Genomic DNA, 18623 nt, shown 5'->3' with positions numbered 1-18623 from the left:
CAAAGATAAAAAAACCAACAATAACACAAAGAAAAAAAGAGAAAACTAAGGTTAAAAACCTGGTGCAATCACTAGTGCTCAAACTTGAAATCAATCATTCTTTTAACCACTAAGGTCACTTAGTTTGTATACCTTTATAATATTATACCTTTAAATTTATATTTTTAAGTTTGCACCCTCTAATATAAAATTCTACATGTCTGGGCCAAGGCATAATCACACAATTACCCTCTAACGTTTGCACAAATGATCACTTTGTCCCTATTCTTTATTTAGATCAATTTACTTTTTGACATCTTATTTTTTGTCAAAACAACTACTATTTGATGGAAACTATTAGTTTATTAACTTTAAACACATATTATTAACGTAACATTTTCATATATATTCAATTGTTAATATGATTTGTGTTATACTTATCATTTTGAGTAACATGACATATGTCACATTATCACTATAGTTGAAGTGATACATATCACGTCATTAATTGATAATATGTGAAAATGATATGTTACATGTTGATCTATAGTCAATTAATTATTTTCATCTAGTATGACGTGTTTTAATTATCAATTAAAACGTTAATGGTAAAACAATAAATAAAAAAGATAAACCACCATTTATACAAATATTTGGGGTAATTATAAAATTATGCCATTGGCCAATAATATCTCTCCGTGTGTAAATATATAAGTTTCAAGAAAAAAAATACAGATATAATTTTGTGGACTTATTATCTAATCCGTTATTCAAAATTTTCAAATCCATTGTTCAAATTACCCCTCGCACCCACCAAAACCACAAAACAAAGCCAGGCATTTATTTATTACAGTGAAAGAGTAAGGGTATTTAAGTCATTAAAAACTAACGATTCTTTTCCAAGTGTTAATTGCCAAGCCAATCAACCTCCAACGGTCTCCTTCTTTGGCTCTCTCCCCCAAAATCCACAGATTGTTTCTTTTACAAGTCAAAGAACCCTAAAATTAAAACCTTCCAAATTTCAACCAAAATGCTTATTCAAATTATTTTGTTAATTTAATATAATCTTATTAGAAATAATAGTTACGGAAGTTAATTAATGATGATCGAGACGGCGTTGGTGGTGGAATATCTGGTGCCGTCTTCGTGGGAGGTCAAAGTGGCGGTGGCCACGTCGCTGTTCTTGATCCTTTCTTATTGGATTTATACATTCCAAGTTGGAAATGGAGGTGGCGGTGATCGATCGCTGCTTCAGGAGAATTTTACTGCTGACATTATTCTTGACGATAAAGACAAGGTCATTTTTCTCTTTTTTCCTTTTAAAGATTTTTTTTTTTGTTTTAGTGAATTTTGATGGTTTTATTTTTTTGAATTTTAATTGTTTATGCATTTTGATTATGGACGGTTGCATTGGCTGCAGGCAGTTTCGCCTTTTTTTTGTGTGTATATTTTGGTTGATTTTTTGTGTATCTTCTATTCACTATGTAACAATTACGTTTTTCTATTTTAATTTTCTGAAAGTTTTGGCTAACTTTCAATGTCAATTTAGTTGCTCAATTCTTAATTTGTTAGTTTTGGTTCTCGGTGAAGTTTTATGTATTTTCCCAATACTAATAAGAATCAAGTTTTTCTTGTTAATTATCTTGAGCTCTTCCTTGTTTTCTAATTAATCAAAATTCTAAGACATTATTGATTTCTTTAAGTGAAGCTTATTTCATGTCCCTTGTTCAGTGATAATTTTTCCTAGTAAATTTTATTTTATTTAGTTCAGAAGTGAGTTTCTTTTCTGGGTTTCTCTTTTTATTCAATTATGGAATATATGTTGAGTGCACATTTTTGAAAGGTTATTTTGATTAGATTTTCGTTCATCCTATACCCATTTGTCTTGGATTTTGTGGAATTCTTTTAGGCTATTTTGTCTTGAATAGAACACAATGGTACACTATATGCCTACATCACGGGAAATTGCTTAGTTTCTTCTTTATGATGTCTATGATTTATTGCTGGTAAAATATGTAAGAATATGGATATTGATGTTCCTCTGATGAAGGGCAAAAAGAATCTCTCTGCTTGGCGTTATACACTTTTTGGTTTATTCAATATATCTGTTAAAAGTATATATTTTAGGTTTAATTTTGATTTTTTCCCTTGAATGCACCGCTATAGCTATTGAACTTGATGTCATTGGTAAACATGAACATTTTTAATCTTATTGTTCTACAGCTCACAATGTTGGGTGCTGCTCTTTTCATGGAGTAACTTTCCACTTCTTTGACATGCAGTTGTGCACTTATTTTGTAGATAGTCCAGTTCAAAGGAGATCTTCCAACCAATGCTGCCTATACAATCAAGGTACTTCTGTGATTTTATGTCATGTAACAAGGCTTGTTTTGAATCCAAAATGAGATTGTTTTTTCCTTTTTTTTTTAACTTTTCCAGGTTGAATTGCTGGCAGCCAAGAATCTCATTGGTGCAAACTTGAATGGCACATCAGATCCTTATGCTATCATTACATGTGGTTCTGAAAAGAGATTCAGGTTGTTTTTTCCCAGTACAAGTTTCTGACGATGACGATTTCCATCTCTTTTTAGCAATATTTTTTCATCTAAATATTCTTTATTTTCTTCGGATTACAAGTAGGCTAGACAAATAGTGAACAGAAGATGCACTAGCTGGGAATAGCAGCATATTTCTCACATTATAATAACACAGCACCTTTTTTTGTCCTTTATATGGTCATTACCATCATCACCGGCTTTTTTTTGGCTTTGGAGGATTTAAAGTTGTATCCAAGGAAGAAGAAAGGTGAGAATTCGGAAGAAGAAAGAACATAGGTCTTGTTCGATAATTGCAGGCTGAAAAGATAAAAAGAAAAACAGCCTGTTTAAATAGGCTGATAACTATAGATGTAAGGTACTACTAGGTCTAGGTATCTTTTTCCTAACCTTTATCTCCTAAAAAAGCTTATTTTATATTTTAAGAAGATAAAATATACTCATAAAGTCCAAGTAAATTGCAATTTAGAATTAGAATTATGATACTTTATCTTGACAGCCTTTGTATCTCGGCGGTTTTCCACACTCCCCGTCAAAGGTGGATTGATGGAATTTATGAGTTTCCTATCTTGTATTGGATAGATGAAATTTCAACTGTGGTGCATTGAAGCTTTTGTAAAATCTGTTGGCTTAAGGACAAAGATACGGAATTCATATGAATTAAAACTAGTGATGGGGTTAAAGGTTGATAACTAAAGAAATCACAAAGTTCATTTTGTTGTTTGGATCTTTTGATCTTAGGTCGGTGATATTGATACTATTCTTTGATGAACTGGAGAAACCATGTATGCAATACATATATAAACCTTAAATTAATGAAATTGTATGATTTAAGCATAACACTTCCTTTCAACAATGCTGTATTCGAGAACTAATCAATGTCCAAAAATATAGCTTTGTGCTTCTGCATAAGAACAGTTTTTTGTTTAAAACTAATATACTATTATGTACCTCTATAGCGTTTACATTTCTTAAGAATTTACTTCTGTTATTGTTGTAGTTCAATGATCCCCGGCTCAAGAAACCCCATGTGGGGAGAGGAGTTCAATTTCTACGTTGATGAGCTTCCTGTCCAGGTTTATATTATAAGTTATGCTTGTTATAGGCAGCATTTGGACATTTTCACACATGATTTCTTTGTTTAACATGAATTCTCTGTACGACACCACGGGTTCATTTTTTTAGCATGTGCTTCTGATTTAAATCAAATTATTTTATCACCAGAAAGAAGCATTATCCCTGTCTTCCTGCTTCTTTGTACATGTTATTTTTTAGTCCAACAGAGTTATTTTTTTGAACTTCCAGATACATACCAGCTTTTTGGCTAAATTTTGAGTAACAAATTTTCTATGATCCGTCTTTTCCGTCCTTCATCTGAAACAAAACTTTAAAGGATTGGTTTAACCTATTGATGTATAATAGGTTGAATACTTTTATATTTTAAGTGTTATAGAGAAACTAATGTTTTCCTTTAGAAAAAGAACTCTTCATTCTTTTAGATTATCTGATATGCATTTTATGTGGGAGCTTAATGAGCCTAGTTTCATATTGTTGGTGAGAATCCATCTCTCTCTCCCCCCCCCCTCTCTCTCTCTCGCCCTCTCTCTCTCTTCCCCCTCCCTCTTTTAATTTTTTTCTCCTCTACTTGTAAGTTGTAATGATCTTTAAACCTTGTTATTTCTCTTCTTGTGGTGCTTTTACACGATGAACGTCACTGGTGCTTTAGAATGAGTGTTCAAAATTCTTTTAGCACCATTTTTGTTTTAAAGGATCCATTTTCTATTAGAATGATAAGAACCTAGGGTTTATCAAAAGGGAATTGGGAAAATTAACAAGAAAAAATAAAATTTTGATCACTCTGAGGGGATCAACCTCCATACAATTTCCAAAAGGTTTTGTTATATTTGATTGCTTCAGAAAAATTGCCATAGAACATTACATATTTATAGGGTTCATAATCTTGGTGACCAACGATTAGGGTTCTCGAACAAGTAAACAAAAAACATTTAAGTAAATTAAATATTCATAGAATTGTACCAATCTTACAGTCACTTATTTCTATGAAGTTGCTGCTCCAATTTGTGATTATATCTTTGCTGGTCCAATTCATGTAACATGAATGTCCCTAAGACCATATTTGTCAGCTGTTACTCTTCTCATTCTTGGCATTTTAATCAAAGGGAATTTTACCTATTGTAACTTGAGAAATCACTTGAATTATCATATAAAAAGGTGAAATATTGAATTATCATATAAAAAGGTGAAATATTGAATTATCATATAAAAAGGTGAAATGTTGAATTATCATATAAAAAGGTGAAATAGAGTAACAATAAAGGACCTGTTTGTAAAAGATAAATATACTAAGACACCTACATTTAAAACTCCTTTTCTTTTTTCCTACGTGGCATGGTTTGTCTAAGAGTGTCATTTTGATTCACCCTGCAGATAAATGTAACAATATATGACTGGGATATAGTTTGGAAGAGTGCAATTCTTGGTTCAGTTATTGTTCCGGTTGAAAATGAAGGTGAAAGCACCCCAGTATGGCATACATTAGATAGGGAACCTGGACAGGTGTTCTTACATTCCCAAGTTCTGGCTTCTTTACATCATTTATTAGTTCTTATGAAGATCAACTTTACCTTTTTCAGGTTTGTCTACATATTACAACACAAAAATCACTTGTAAACTCTTCCAGGTAATTTTGCATCTTCTTATACTAATATCCGCTAAAATTGAAAATAATTAAGCTAAAAAAATTTCAATATGTTAGCTCCTCTTAATGGAAAATACAGGTATGATCATGTTTATTGTCTCTATATTTCATTGAGTAGTTTGAAAGCTTCTGTTGACAGGCGAGTAAATGGATATGCTGGAGCTGGAGCTGGAGCTAAAGCTCGAAGAAGGGTTACTTCAGAAAAACAAGGCCCTACAGTGGTTCATCAAAAGCCAGGACCTTTACAGACAATATTTAACCTCCATCCAGATGAGGCAAGTCTCATAGAATGTATTTCTAACTAGAGCTATTTATAAATAAATTGGGCATGATATGGTTAGAGTAACAGATAGTAGTTCTGGGGCAATCCAGTTTCATCACTTCTAGCTGCAGTTGACAAACAGACATTTCTTTCAGGTTGTGGAGCATAGTTATTCTTGTGCACTTGAGAGATCATTCTTGTACCATGGTCGTATGTATGTCTCTGCATGGCACATATGTTTCCATTCTAATGTGTTCTCCAAACAAATTAAGGTTAGCTTACCAGTTTGTTGCATTAATTACTAAAGGTTTATCATTTTCATAAGATAAGTTGAAACTTAATAGTGAGTTTAGTTAGTAATTGTAGATCCAGAGATGCATTAATCCCCTTATTCTCCTTCGTTAAAGGGGAAAAAGACTAAACTAACTAAAAAGATAGGAATTTTTGTATATTTGACACTTTCTACGTTACTATAAACTGAAAGGTATATGTTCAAATCTTTAACAATTTTTGTTTAAATAACAGGTGGTAATTCCATTCGAGAATATAGATGAGGTATGCTATATTTTTCTGGTCAGCACTCGTCAAAAGTTTGTTTTGTGGCATAAAAGAGAATTATTGTAAAGTATTACATGCATTTTCTTGACCAAGACCAAGTTGGAGAAAATTTTGAATTTTTATGCGTATAATATTTTATTTGGTCTATGCAGATCCGTAAGAGTCAGCATGCATTCATTAATCCTGCAATAACAATAATTCTTCGGATGGGTGCGGGTGGGCATGGTGTACCTCCATTAGGGAGCTTTGATGGTTAGTAACTAAATTCTTTACTAAGCATGGGAGCTTTAGGATTTACTCTTTCAAGATTTTGAACAGAGTATTATGTCCTTTCTTAGCTCGTTATGAGTTACTTATCAACTTGAGATTACCAAATTTGTTGTTTTGATTGCATTCTGGTCTGGGTATAAATTTTGGCCAATGTAATAGGATTTTCTCCTTATTTTTTATTGAACTGCAATAGAATTTTATATTTAATTGAAGTCAAAAGCTCATTGGGTAAATTTTAGTTTTCGTTAATTTAAATGGATAGGTTTTAATTGCATATTTGCTTCATAAGGATTTGTCCTTGCTTAATGGGTTGCAAGGAAGTAGTAGTTGAGCATAAGATAACAGAAGAGAGAAAAGCCCTTATACATTTCACTTGACAAAGCTACAAAATAAACAAATGTGGCACCATTATCAATGTTCATTCTCTTCTGTTGTAAAAAGGATGAAGTTCAGTGCATGTGACTTAGAGACTGATTAACAGTTGGGCATATATGTTTCATTCCTCATTATTCTCCTGCTACCAGACAAATAGGAACTAATGCTACGGCACACGAAGAATAGGGTAACATTCTTGGATCTACTCACAGCAGTGGCTGCTATTTTCAGAAAACAAAATAGATGACAACATGGAAAATAATGCTTTTACTTTTCCAGCTCTCTCCATTGTTATTATTTTATATCTTCTTGGGCTAATGATTTTAAAATTCATCTTTTAGTTTGTTCAACTAATAACTGTTAAGTCGTCTCATCTCACATTGGCTTCATTTAAAGTTCGTTTTGTCTTTGTATTCAATTTTGCTATTAGTTCTAAGTTGGGTGTTTAACAGAACTACCTTCTATTTCTTTAAGCCTTTTTGGACTTTACCTTTCAACCATGGTAACGTACTTATTCATCTTTCTTACCTGCAAACAAATCAAATTTTTACTCACCCGCTGGACCTGAATTCTTTGATGCCCTCCACTTTTGGAATGACTGAACCTAATGGAAAAATACATATTCTGCACAATGAAGGTGGTTGTGCTACAACATGGAATGGTAGACTTTATGTCAACCTAGTGTGCTACCTTCAGCCTTTTTTTCCCAGTGACTTACAAAGCTCATTTACTTGTGCAATGCAATCACTTGTTGGTGGAGGATTAGCCACTTTCACACAGGGGAATACATGTCTTTATTTTGGTTACCTTGTACGACAGTTTTTTTCTACAACGAGATGCTCACCATGTTTCAGAAGCTTCATATGTTATTTATTACCGAATCCTTTTTGAAATTTAGTGCTTATGTTTTACAAAGTTTATATTAGGTCTACGTTTTCAAAGACAAAATACTCTCTTCCTTTTAGCATTTCAAATCATTAACTTTGATTCTGATTTTTTATTATTTTTATTTTAGCTTTAGACATAACAATGAATCACAAATATAAGATTTTTTGGACTTCGGAAACTCTGGAGAAGTTTTCTCACAGTTAGAATGTTTATAACATTATGTTTATCAAATGTCATACTACCCTAGTTCTTTCTTGTTTCTATGATTTTTATTCCAATGGCTAGTTGTTGTACATAATACTTGACAATGCTGCTTCGTTCCTGTCTTTCCTACAAGTTTGTGTACACTCTGGTGGTGAACTGATGGCAACAGGTTTTGCCTATCAATCTTGTCGTGCTTTGTTTGCACGTGAAAAATACTACAGTTGTATACAAAAATATACATTTTTTCATTATTTTTTTGCTTTAATTTTATTTTGATGGTTGTTTTGCATTTTGTGCTCAAAATTATATTATTGAATAAGAAAAGGTTTTTTTGTTCCATTAAAGAAAGATACATATCACATTCTGAAGGATCACTCTTCTTTATCATTTAAAATTATATTTACTTCTATTTTGGTCGTTTGTACTGGATGATGGGTTGCACACTCGGTTTGCCCCCTTTTTTACAGTTACCCATTCAAAAATCTTTTCATTTTAAAAACCATATTTAGGTTATTACATTGTAAGGAATACCCAAATTGCACGAGTGAGACTGTTTGTAGCATGAATTGAATGAAGGTGTGTTTATTTTGCTATCTTGTTCTTATTTCAGGTAGAGTCAGGTATAGATTTGCATCATTTTGGAACAGAAACCACACAGTACGAGCATTGCAGCGTGCAACCAAAAACTACCATGCAATGTTGGAAGCTGAGAAGAAGGTTTTTTTTGCGTGTGCTCCCTGTGATCCGTTAATTCTTATTTGATTCTTTCTTTTGCAGATCTTCACTCCTGATTTTTTGTGATCACTTTTATATGGAAAGAAAATTAGTTTTCCTACCATCTTTAGAAACACTGAAAAATAATAGCTGAAGGCATTTCATTCTCCCCAAAAGAATGGCCTTTGATATTCCTTTAGTGCTGAAACAATCTTATTTTCATTGTTTTCTCCATCTACTGTGATAGAGGAGCATTTACTTGTTTTCTCCATAATCGGAACTCACTAGAAAATTGGGTGAAAAGGGAAGAGTTTTGCTTGAGATGGATTGGAGAACTTGGGAATACTATGGGAGCTCAGGAAAGGTGGTAAAGATCGGAGATTGGGAAATTTTATTTATATAAGCTGAACAGTAGGGAAATGCTGGTTTGCGTTCAAAAACAGATGGGAATATGTGGCTGGAGAGATTGTAAAAGCTGAATAATAAAAGGAAGTTCTTAATTGAATTGATACAATTTAGTGGTTAGTTAGGAGGCTGTGTTCTGACTGCGATATGCCTCAATGATGCGTTTCAACTACCCAGGAAAAAAAGTTACGTGGTTAGATCAATGAGAATGAGCAGGGTGAATACAATTGGTTGTGAAAACAAATATTATAACAGCTCTCAACTTTTTGCTTTTGCTGCTTGCTTTCGTGTTCACAAAATGATTGTTTCTGGTCTCAATCCTAGTTTCTTGTATTTATGTTTATTTTTCCCCTTTGAGCGAACTGATTAGACGAAAAATATATTTATTTGATTTATTTTGCCAACATGCAGGAGCGAGCAGCGTCAGCATTGCGTGCAAGCAGTAGTAGAAGGCAAGCTCCAACTCCTCCAGATAAAGAATCTAAACCTAAAACTGAAAAAATACCTTTTATCAAAGAACAAGTTCTAGTTGGTATCTACAATGTATGCATCCTATCTTTTCCTGCCTTTGTGGGTTTTATCATGATGCGAATTGGTATTCTTATGATTCATGAATGTTTCCTGCAGGATGTATTTCCCTGCACCGCTAAGAAGCTTTATAATTTATTATTGAGTGATGACTCTAGTTTCACAAATGAATATCGCTCATCACGGAAAGACAAAAATCTTACAGTAAGATAAGATTATTTTAGTATTCTTCCATGGTTTTTCTATTAAACATGCCTTTCGTATGGTAATGCATTTTATGCTGATATGCTTGCCTTAGAATCATTTATATTTCTTGTAAAATCCAACGGTCGAGGTTAAACTTTATTTAAACATCTCCAAACTTTTGATGGTATAAACATGGCATCTTTTCCCTCATAGAAATTAGTGGTAATCTTCCCAGGGATTTCCTCATCCCTAGTTGAAGGAATTGGAAGTTTGAACTCACTCTGTTGTTCTACTTTCAGATGGGTCAGTGGCATGATGCAGATGAATATGAAGGTCAAGTGAGAGAGATTACATTCAGATCCATTTGTAACAATCCTATGTGCCCTCCAGACACCGCCATGACTGAGGATCAACATTTTGTTTTATCATCAGATAAGAAAAAGCTTGTATGTCCTCTTTTTTTCGTCCATTCAGTAATTTATTATTTAATAAGCTTAAGGTTGTCTTACTTCTTTAGTGAAAAAATGTTTATACATATGTTTGGTTGATTCTATGTCTAGTGAAATAACATCATTTGCATCTTTATTGTAGATTCAATGTTTGGTTGATTTAATTGAATTTAGTCAATTTCTCTTTTTTTCGTAGGTTTTTGAAACTGTACAACAGGCACATGATGTTCCATTTGGCACTTACTTCGAAGTAAGTATTAGCTGGGTATCTTTCTTCTTGATTTGGAATATAGTTTTATACCCCCAATTTTTGTTTTCTGCAAGGTCCCTGTTGTCTCACCTTCGCCTGTGCAAGCAATATTCCCCTTCTCTCTTGTTATTTTCTGGTCTGATTTGGTTCGTCTCTCCAATGAATAAATAAATCAACCTCTGATCCCAAAATAAACAAATAAATAAAAGATATCCACGGATTGTTACTTAACTTTGATCCATAGAAACAGAATAAATCAACCCTTTTAGTGAAAGCATTGCTACTATTGGATTCAATTTTTGTATATACTACAAAATAGGAAGTGTGTCTACAACTAACATTAGTATTGCAGATGATTGATAACTAATCTGCTTCATAATGCACGGCTGAATAACCCAAGTCCAATCAAGAGGGGAAATTGTGGCTCTCATTTTGCAAAAGGAACTGTCCTTTACTTGCTGGCTTTTCACGTGTTTGTTCATAATGCATATCATCCTCACTGCTAGTAATCAAGCATTTATCTTCACCTAAGTCCAATCAAGAGGGGAGTTGCCGTTCAAACTGTTGCAGAAGGAATTTTCCCTTTTGAACTGACACATTAGTTGACTTGCTTGCTTCAAAAAAAAAGTTCAATTGCTGGCTTTGCATGAAATTGCTTGTAAACTTTCTTCACTTTTGGTATTGATCATAACCTATAACCACCATCTTCTAGCCTTTCCTGTTAATTCCCCATCGGATATAAAGTGTGGAGTTAAGAAGGTGAGACAAAGGAAAATTTTATAGTGTCATATTTAAAACGAGTGACCCCTGTCAGCTACGATCAGACCCATCTTGCAGATTAACTGGTCACTGCCAACTGCAACAGGAATTATGTTCAATGTAAGATTAGACCAAATATATGAGTGACATCTTATCAGTGGCGGAGCCACATATATTTGAGGTGGACACGTGGCCACCATGAAATCTGAATTTTCTTTAGTTAGTTTCTTACTTTATTGATGGTGCCCGCCCTCAAAAATATCTCTGGGTCCGTCGTTGTATCTTATATACTTGGATATTAATTATGATTTGTTGGATATATCATTATGGTATGAACAACCTCTGTTTTGAAAACCGGACCGGACCGGTCGGTTCAACCGGGAATCGTTGCTTAGTCCGGTTCAATCTAAACCGGTTGAACCGCTATTAGTGAACCGGCCAGAACCGTTGAACCGTTCGAACCGGACCGACTGAAAACCGGAAAAAACCGGGATTTTTGTTTTTTTTTTTAAAAAAAAAAATTAAACCAAACAACGTCGTTTGTTAAAACGAGCCAAGTCGAACTCGAGTATTGCTGAGCTCGACTCGAACTTGAAAACTTTAAAAGTAAGCTCAACTCAACTCAAACTCACAAGCTAAAAATTATCAAGTTTAACTCAAACTCGAAATATAATATTGAAACTTGAACTCAAAAAGGCTTGAACTCAAAAAAAAATTAGAAGCTCGATTGAAGTCTAAAATTCGAGCTTGATTGAAGTGAAAGAATAGTTCACTCAATGCTCACCAAAAGACTCCATGATTTTGAATGCCAAATTACCTCTATTATTTATAGAAGTTAGTTGTGATACGCTTCTATGTTTCTTAGCAATGTGAGATTGTTTTGTTCTCATATTTTTACTCTTTAGACTTTTGGGATGCTCTTCTATGTTTCTTAGCCATGTGAGATTGTTTTTAAAAAAAATTAAACCAAACAATATCATTTTGTTATGATTTTTTTAACCCCAAATTTATTTTTTAATTATAGTTATATAATTATATTTATTATTTAATATGTTTTACCTTAAATATTATGTTGTAGTTAATTTGAATCATTTTGTTTCACTTGATTTTATGGTTTTTAATTTATATATGTTATGACTTGCTTTGAATATGACTTGTGATATAAAAAATTATTTTTTATTAAATATTTTTGGTATTTTTATTTAATTTTTTAAATAATTATGATGTCGTCCGGTTCTTTCGACCGGTTCGACCGGCTGAACCAGTGAACCGGTAGCATGACCGGTCCAGTTCTGAAAACCATGTGAACAACTTGGTATGAGTAACAGTTCTAACCTCTTGGAAGAATTATCAACTTATATATTCGTTTTTGTGTGTGTGATGTTTGCTTGTTTCTGTTCTATTATTTATGTTCTAGTTTCAACTTTAAAATTGACACCATTTTATTTTTTCTGCATCAGGTTCATTGTCAATGGATTGCAGAGACCAATGGTGAAAACTCATCTGCTTTAGATATCAAAGCAGGCAAGCATTGTTCCCTTTAAAATGACATTTTTTATGGTACATATAGAGATTATGGTATCAATGGCCATACAATGAACGACCCTCTAACATTCTGCTAAATCCAACTCGCTACTTTCACATAGTTCAATCTGAGACTTCCAAGTTGGACTCTTCAAGTTCTAGTCACTGTGGTGTGCCCCCTGGGGTCATCTTTTTGACATTTTTGCTTTGGCTTTAGTTTTGCATCTAATTGAACTCTTGTTGAGATATGGCCTTCCAGAGACTTGTGTCTCTTATTTCAACTTATACCGATTACCGACATGATATTAGCTCTCGATGCATGCATCAGTCTATAATGAAAGTAATGAACATCTTCACTATCTTTTAGCAGTTTCGAGTTTGAAAACCTGTGTTTTCTTTTCCTCAACATCAATGAATTGAACAAATTGATGTTTTAACTTTCTGTAGGCGCACATTTTAAGAAATGGTGTGTGATGCAATCAAAAATTAAGTCGGGCGCTGTTGAAGAGGTATTGCTTTCACCGATCATATCGACAAATCCCATACTTCGAAAACATTCTCCCTGCTTTCATATTAACCTTAAAATTTGAAGATGTTGACTTTAGCATTCTTTTTACCATCTTTCTGCAGTGCAAGAAAGAGATTGAAACAATGTTAGTTGTTGCCCGTTCGTATATAGAGTCACATACTACCGGAGGTCAGACCAGTAACTCGTTGTCACCACCCTCAGTTACAAACGATATCAGCTAACTCGGGTAATCCCTCCGATTTTATTGTATAATTTCTTTTATATCTCTTTTTGTAATGTTCTATATGGAGATGTTAGTCTTATGTATAGGTACCAGGGTTTTTCTTTCTTTTCTTTTTTTGCCAAGGTATAGAGTTATAATGTAACTTAAAAAGGTTCCCACGGAAGCGAAAGTAAAAGAGAATGATTAATGTAATGCATTTTCCCAATGCAATAGGCAAATGGCAACGTTAATGTTCATATTTAATGAACAATCTATGTTATCTCAAGTTCCCCCTTTTTTTATCTGAAATATATGAATTGTTTTGGAAAATGGATATAGTTTGGTCAGACTCATATCCAACGTGATATGTGATGTGTTGTTAGATTAAGATATTAAAGTTCAAACCTTTTTAAAATATATATATATATATATATATATATATATAAATTCCTTTGGTGTATATATGTAGTAGATATATTTGGAATTCCAATATGGTTAACTTTTTACAAAATAAAATAAATGTAAGTTACTGAGACAAATATATGCTTCGGGGCATTACCCTCAATTTTATTATTAAAATATATATATATGAATAGATGTTCATTTATATCTATCCCGCACAAACTTACTTTAATATATGTGTATCTATTTTATAAAATATTTTTAAATTCGTCATTAACATAATTCTCTTGAGTTAATTATAGCTGAATAAAAGTATATTAGGTCGATTACTTAAGCTACTCATTTTATTTCTTCATATTCTTTTAAATTAGGTTGAATTCTTTTTTATTCCTTTTTTTAAGTAAAATTAGAATTAGATTTATAATTTAAAAAATTAGAGTTGCATTAACAAAATGCCGTTGGGAGGATGCACCATGTGTGGTAATACAGTACAGTGAGAAAAGTTTGACATTAGAATTAGCAAGTACAGTAGTGTGAGAAAAGTTTGACATTAGAATTAGCAAAAAAAAGTCCAAACTCTGCATTAGAGTCATTGTTGAACTTTGACTTTCACATTTATGTGACCCTACTTGACTGACAAATCTTCTCAAAATTCTCACTGATAACCTGAATTTTAAGATAAATCTCATATTACAATGTAATTTTATATTTTTAGTTTAATAATATATATATATATGAGATTTTTAAATTCTTTCTAAAAAAAACTAATGCAATTCTCAAATAATTTAACTTTACATTTAATATAATCTTTAAATTGAGAAAAAAAATCACTCCAACAAATAAAATCGAATATTGATGTTAATCATTTGTAAATCTACATTGGTACCACCTTGAAATTAGAATTTTTTTTGTCCATTTTTATCTAACCACGTATAAAAGTTTTACATATAAAATTCAATTAGATATATATATATATATTCATCCTAACACTGATGTTAATATGATGATGATATGTATTTAGATCATCTTTGAAGGTCATATCCTAACACATGATATATGTTTTAAGATAAATGAAGAGAGGAGGCAATATAAGATAATACTAACCATGAAATTCGATTCGACGCCAATATTAATACATACAGGTTAAAAGTAGCCATTCAACTCATCTTCATCAATCTACATTTTACATAAAACGATCAAGAGAGAGCAACTGACTTCTATAATTGAATAGATTAAATGCAGCTTAATCCGAGCACCGGCTTAAAACTACGAAGGTGCCGGACTGCATTTTCTGATACCAGAATCCTAGCGATCAAGGCCTAATAGTTTTTGCCAACAAACATCCTGTATTAGTGCTTCATGCTATAAATTTGCATCAGATTAGGAAAATGTGTGCATCCGATATCATGTTGGTTATCTTTTGAACTCCATTCGAGTGATGTTCAAAGACTATGGTAGCCGATGAGAAATGTCAATTGAACGGTGAGATAGCCTTGTCGAATTTAGGAGATGTGGTCTTGATGGGAGCCCAAATATCGGCACCGTTGCTACGAGCAACTCCCGCGGTGTACGATATTGGAACAAGGCATAGTCCTTGGCTTCTCAGGCTATAATGCTCTACATCCTGGAAGAAAAACCGATTTAAAATCCGGCCATAAGTTTTCAATGATGGCTCCTTAAATTCATGTTTCTATTGTGTTTCAACATAAATGGTGTATCCAACACAGATATTGTACCAAATCAGTCTCCGTGAACAGGATTGACAAATGGTTTAAGTACCTGGTTCGGTTTAATGATCGCTTGCATGTTATTTATAGGCCCGGTTTGAAGATACGGAGCACTCAAAACCTGACCATGGTCATAGCTCATAGCCATTAATAACGTTACAATGATCGTTAAAATCATAAGCCAAAATTGTGCAAAGAATGTTGGATCTAGACGGCAACTGGTAATTGCCTTAATAGGCTGTATATGCTCACTGAATTTTCAATCGTTGATCTTTAGAAGCATGCATTTAGAAATTGAAACTAAAACCAACTGATACACATGCTATGATAATTTAGGAAAAACGGAAAAGAAAAACCGACCTTAACTTGTTCATGAAGAAACTGTATGTATTCCATCGCTTCGGAAAGAACAGAAGCTGTATCTGTCTGCAATGAACCGAATAGAGCTTCAAAATCATAGCAAGACCCGATTAAGTACTAATAGACGATGTTTGTAGGCAAAAACTCCAGTGGTTGCACAAAATCCGTATTGCCGAACTGATAATGCCCATATATTGGATGCACAAAATATTAATGTACCTTTCCGTATGGCGAAACAAGCTGCTGCAGAGTCACAATTCGTTCCCCGACCTTATCTTTCTTATCCTATTGCGAAATGGATTAAATTAGGATTATATTAGCTACAAACCAACCATATCCAACATGATACTTGGTTTTAGAATGCAGAAACCAAATTGAGATTGCAGGTAAAATAATAATAACAGAAGATGCAATCGTGACCATATTCAGGAATATAACCCCTAAAATACGTCAAAAGAATGATGTTTATGCCGTGCGGATATAAATTAGGCATCTTCCTTCGAAAAGAAAGGTGAGGGGTTCCTTTAGTATGGTTATGAAATGACTATAGAAGAATATATATTCCGAAGAGGAGGTATAAAATTGAGTGAAGAAGGCTAAAAACCTTTGTGGGGATCGATAAGTCCGACTTCTGTCGTTTCGATGCCAAAGAAGTGAAACTGCTATGATCAACAGAGCAAGGGCTTCTTTTGTTTTCCATCATCGTTCCGATCTCTATCACTTTTTCACTGGTTAAAACAAAGTAAAAAAAAAAAGCATCACACACTGAAATAACACCAGAATCAGAAACTCATCTGATCTCATTCATCAAGCTGCACAGTCATGAAAAGAATATCAAAGATATCCAATGCTTAAAGACGGAGATTGTCCAAGAACATTCATCGTACTAATGTAAGACCATCTAATCAACAATTGAAAGCCTTGAAATCATCAGCATCTAACTAATGTGACATGAAATCATCCATGTAAGCATGATTAAATAACTATTCAAACTTTTTTACATATTTTCCCTCGATTCTCACCTCGCCGGGGGAGGTGAGAGCAAAATGGAAAATTGATACTTTAGTTGAGCAGTATACTTTAGTCAGAATCCATGGAAGAACACAACCAACTTGAAGCATAAAAATCAACGTAATCTCATTCTCGGTTCACAACTTTAGCATTATTTGAATATGATAAAGTGGGAGGAAAATTCATTCTTTGGTCAACGGATAATCATCCATTAATTTAATCACAACAGCATAATTTAAAACAATATCTCCATAATCAAATATCAACTGTAGGCTTAAAAACAGACGATATTTGCATGAATCAATGAAAAACAAACATATAAAACTGGAAAAACAATACGAAAATGTAAATTAAACCATTCTTGGAAAAAGTCAAAACTAAAGCAATATATCATATACACGTACTTACAAATGATTCAATTAATCAAACGGTGGAAAAAGCATGATCATTAGTGATTATGCAAAGAACGATCTCTAGTGGGACCAGTTTCTGAACAGGAAAAATTGAAAAAAAAAAAAGAGAAGAAGAAAGAAGTCATATCCATGCATGGATGAGCCATAAACACACCTAATTTGCAGTTTAATCGATAAAAATGACTTAAGAATAGCAACCAAATTTTATTTTACTCAACAGAATTATGATTAAACAAATATTTTTCGAGATAACATTGAAGCATCCAATAATACAAAACAATAGCATGCTTTACACTCACAAGCAAGCCACTCCAGTTTCATTAAAAACAGAGTATCATTTCAAAATAAAAACAAAAACCCAAAAATGCTTGTGTATAAAAACTGAATAAACATTACAAATAAAGCTGCTTTAAAGCAAAAGAGCTAAGGATTTGAGCAACTCACCGAGAACATAAAGTTCGCATTGGCCAAAGAGCTGAAACTCGGGCTCTGTACTGTAAGTTGAAAATTTTGAGGACCAAAATTCAACAAAAGATCTTTGCAGTTTATTGGAGGAAAGGCCCAAAATTCCAGAATTCAGTTTTGTTCTAATCTTCTTCAAGAAAACATTGAAAACAGCAAAGTTTTCTGTAGGGAACTTTAGTGCAAAAAAAAAAAAACAAGTTAAGAACTTCAAGAAAAATCCAAAATCTGCAAAAACTTTAAACCCCAACCCTGCTAGAGGCTCAAAGAAGCTGAAAAAGAGTGTGTATGGGAAAGAGATGTGGGAGACTGGGTTGGTTTGTTAAAAGTTGTTTACTTTTTATAGGAATTTTTAAGAGATTATGGAAGAAAATTTATGAAAAATGAAAATATATATAAACAAATTGTTATTTGACAGCTAATATCCAACCATGCAAAGTGACATAGACAAGAGTAGTTGATTTAGCCTTTGATTTATTGTCCATCTTTAATTTAATCTAATTTAATTTTTTCTAATCATGGTCGAAAGTGACTAGTGAAATCTCTCTGCTTCTGCTTTTCCATTTTTCTTCAAAGTTTCTTTTCAAACCTTAGCTGGTTTCGCTTTTCATAAATTATTGTTTAATCTAACAACTTATAACTTCATAATAATTAAACGTTGAATAATTTAATGACCTGAATAATTTAGAGTTTTTGTATGAATCAACTCTGAATGTAACATGTTATTTGGTAATGACTTTAAATCATTTAGAATGTACTTTGATGCTGAATCATTAAATATTTTTTGTTAAATCATTCAGCACAGTCTTCATTCAGAAGTTGAAAACAAATACGCTGAATGTTAAACGGTTCAGCATTTAACGTTGAATGATTCTATTCATAGCCAAACAAA

At 32.9% G+C, this 18623-nt stretch overlaps 2 protein-coding genes across 3 annotated transcripts; one reads left to right on the top strand and one right to left on the bottom strand.

The window, feature by feature from the left end:
• Positions 1-877: 877 nt before the first annotated feature.
• LOC120185485 (BAG-associated GRAM protein 1-like) lies at positions 878-13591 on the top strand. 2 transcript variants are annotated; one of them, XM_039189687.1, is made up of 18 exons: positions 878-1276; positions 2281-2331; positions 2419-2516; positions 3535-3610; positions 4983-5111; positions 5189-5235; positions 5393-5528; positions 5671-5787; positions 6041-6070; positions 6226-6325; positions 8421-8527; positions 9341-9472; positions 9557-9661; positions 9943-10089; positions 10289-10342; positions 12562-12625; positions 13073-13134; positions 13256-13591. In XM_039189687.1, the coding sequence occupies exons 1-18, from the start codon at positions 1079-1081 to the stop codon at positions 13373-13375; spliced, it is 1773 nt and encodes a 590-aa protein (XP_039045618.1). In that variant the 5' UTR covers positions 878-1078; the 3' UTR covers positions 13376-13591. The 2 variants fall into 2 exon arrangements, with proteins under 2 accessions (XP_039045618.1, XP_039045619.1); XM_039189688.1 differs by having other exon boundaries at positions 1198-1276; positions 2262-2331.
• A 1263-nt stretch (positions 13592-14854) lies between these two features.
• On the bottom strand, positions 14855-18042 carry LOC120185482 (transcription factor bHLH153-like). Its single transcript, XM_039189685.1, has 6 exons — positions 17714-18042; positions 16450-16573; positions 16065-16130; positions 15846-15911; positions 15538-15606; positions 14855-15382 (listed from the first exon to the last, which is right to left on the bottom strand). Exons 1-6 carry the CDS (start codon positions 17731-17733, stop codon positions 15230-15232), a joined length of 498 nt encoding a protein of 165 aa, XP_039045616.1. The 5' UTR covers positions 17734-18042; the 3' UTR covers positions 14855-15229.
• Between the last annotated feature and the right edge of the window lie 581 nt (positions 18043-18623).

The sequence above is a fragment of the Hibiscus syriacus genome, unplaced genomic scaffold, assembly GCF_006381635.1.
Source record: "Hibiscus syriacus cultivar Baekdansim isolate YM2019G1 unplaced genomic scaffold, ASM638163v2 tig00113123_pilon, whole genome shotgun sequence".
NCBI classification, from domain to species: Eukaryota; Viridiplantae; Streptophyta; class Magnoliopsida; order Malvales; family Malvaceae; genus Hibiscus; species Hibiscus syriacus.
This window is presented reverse-complemented; position numbering and strand designations above follow the sequence as displayed.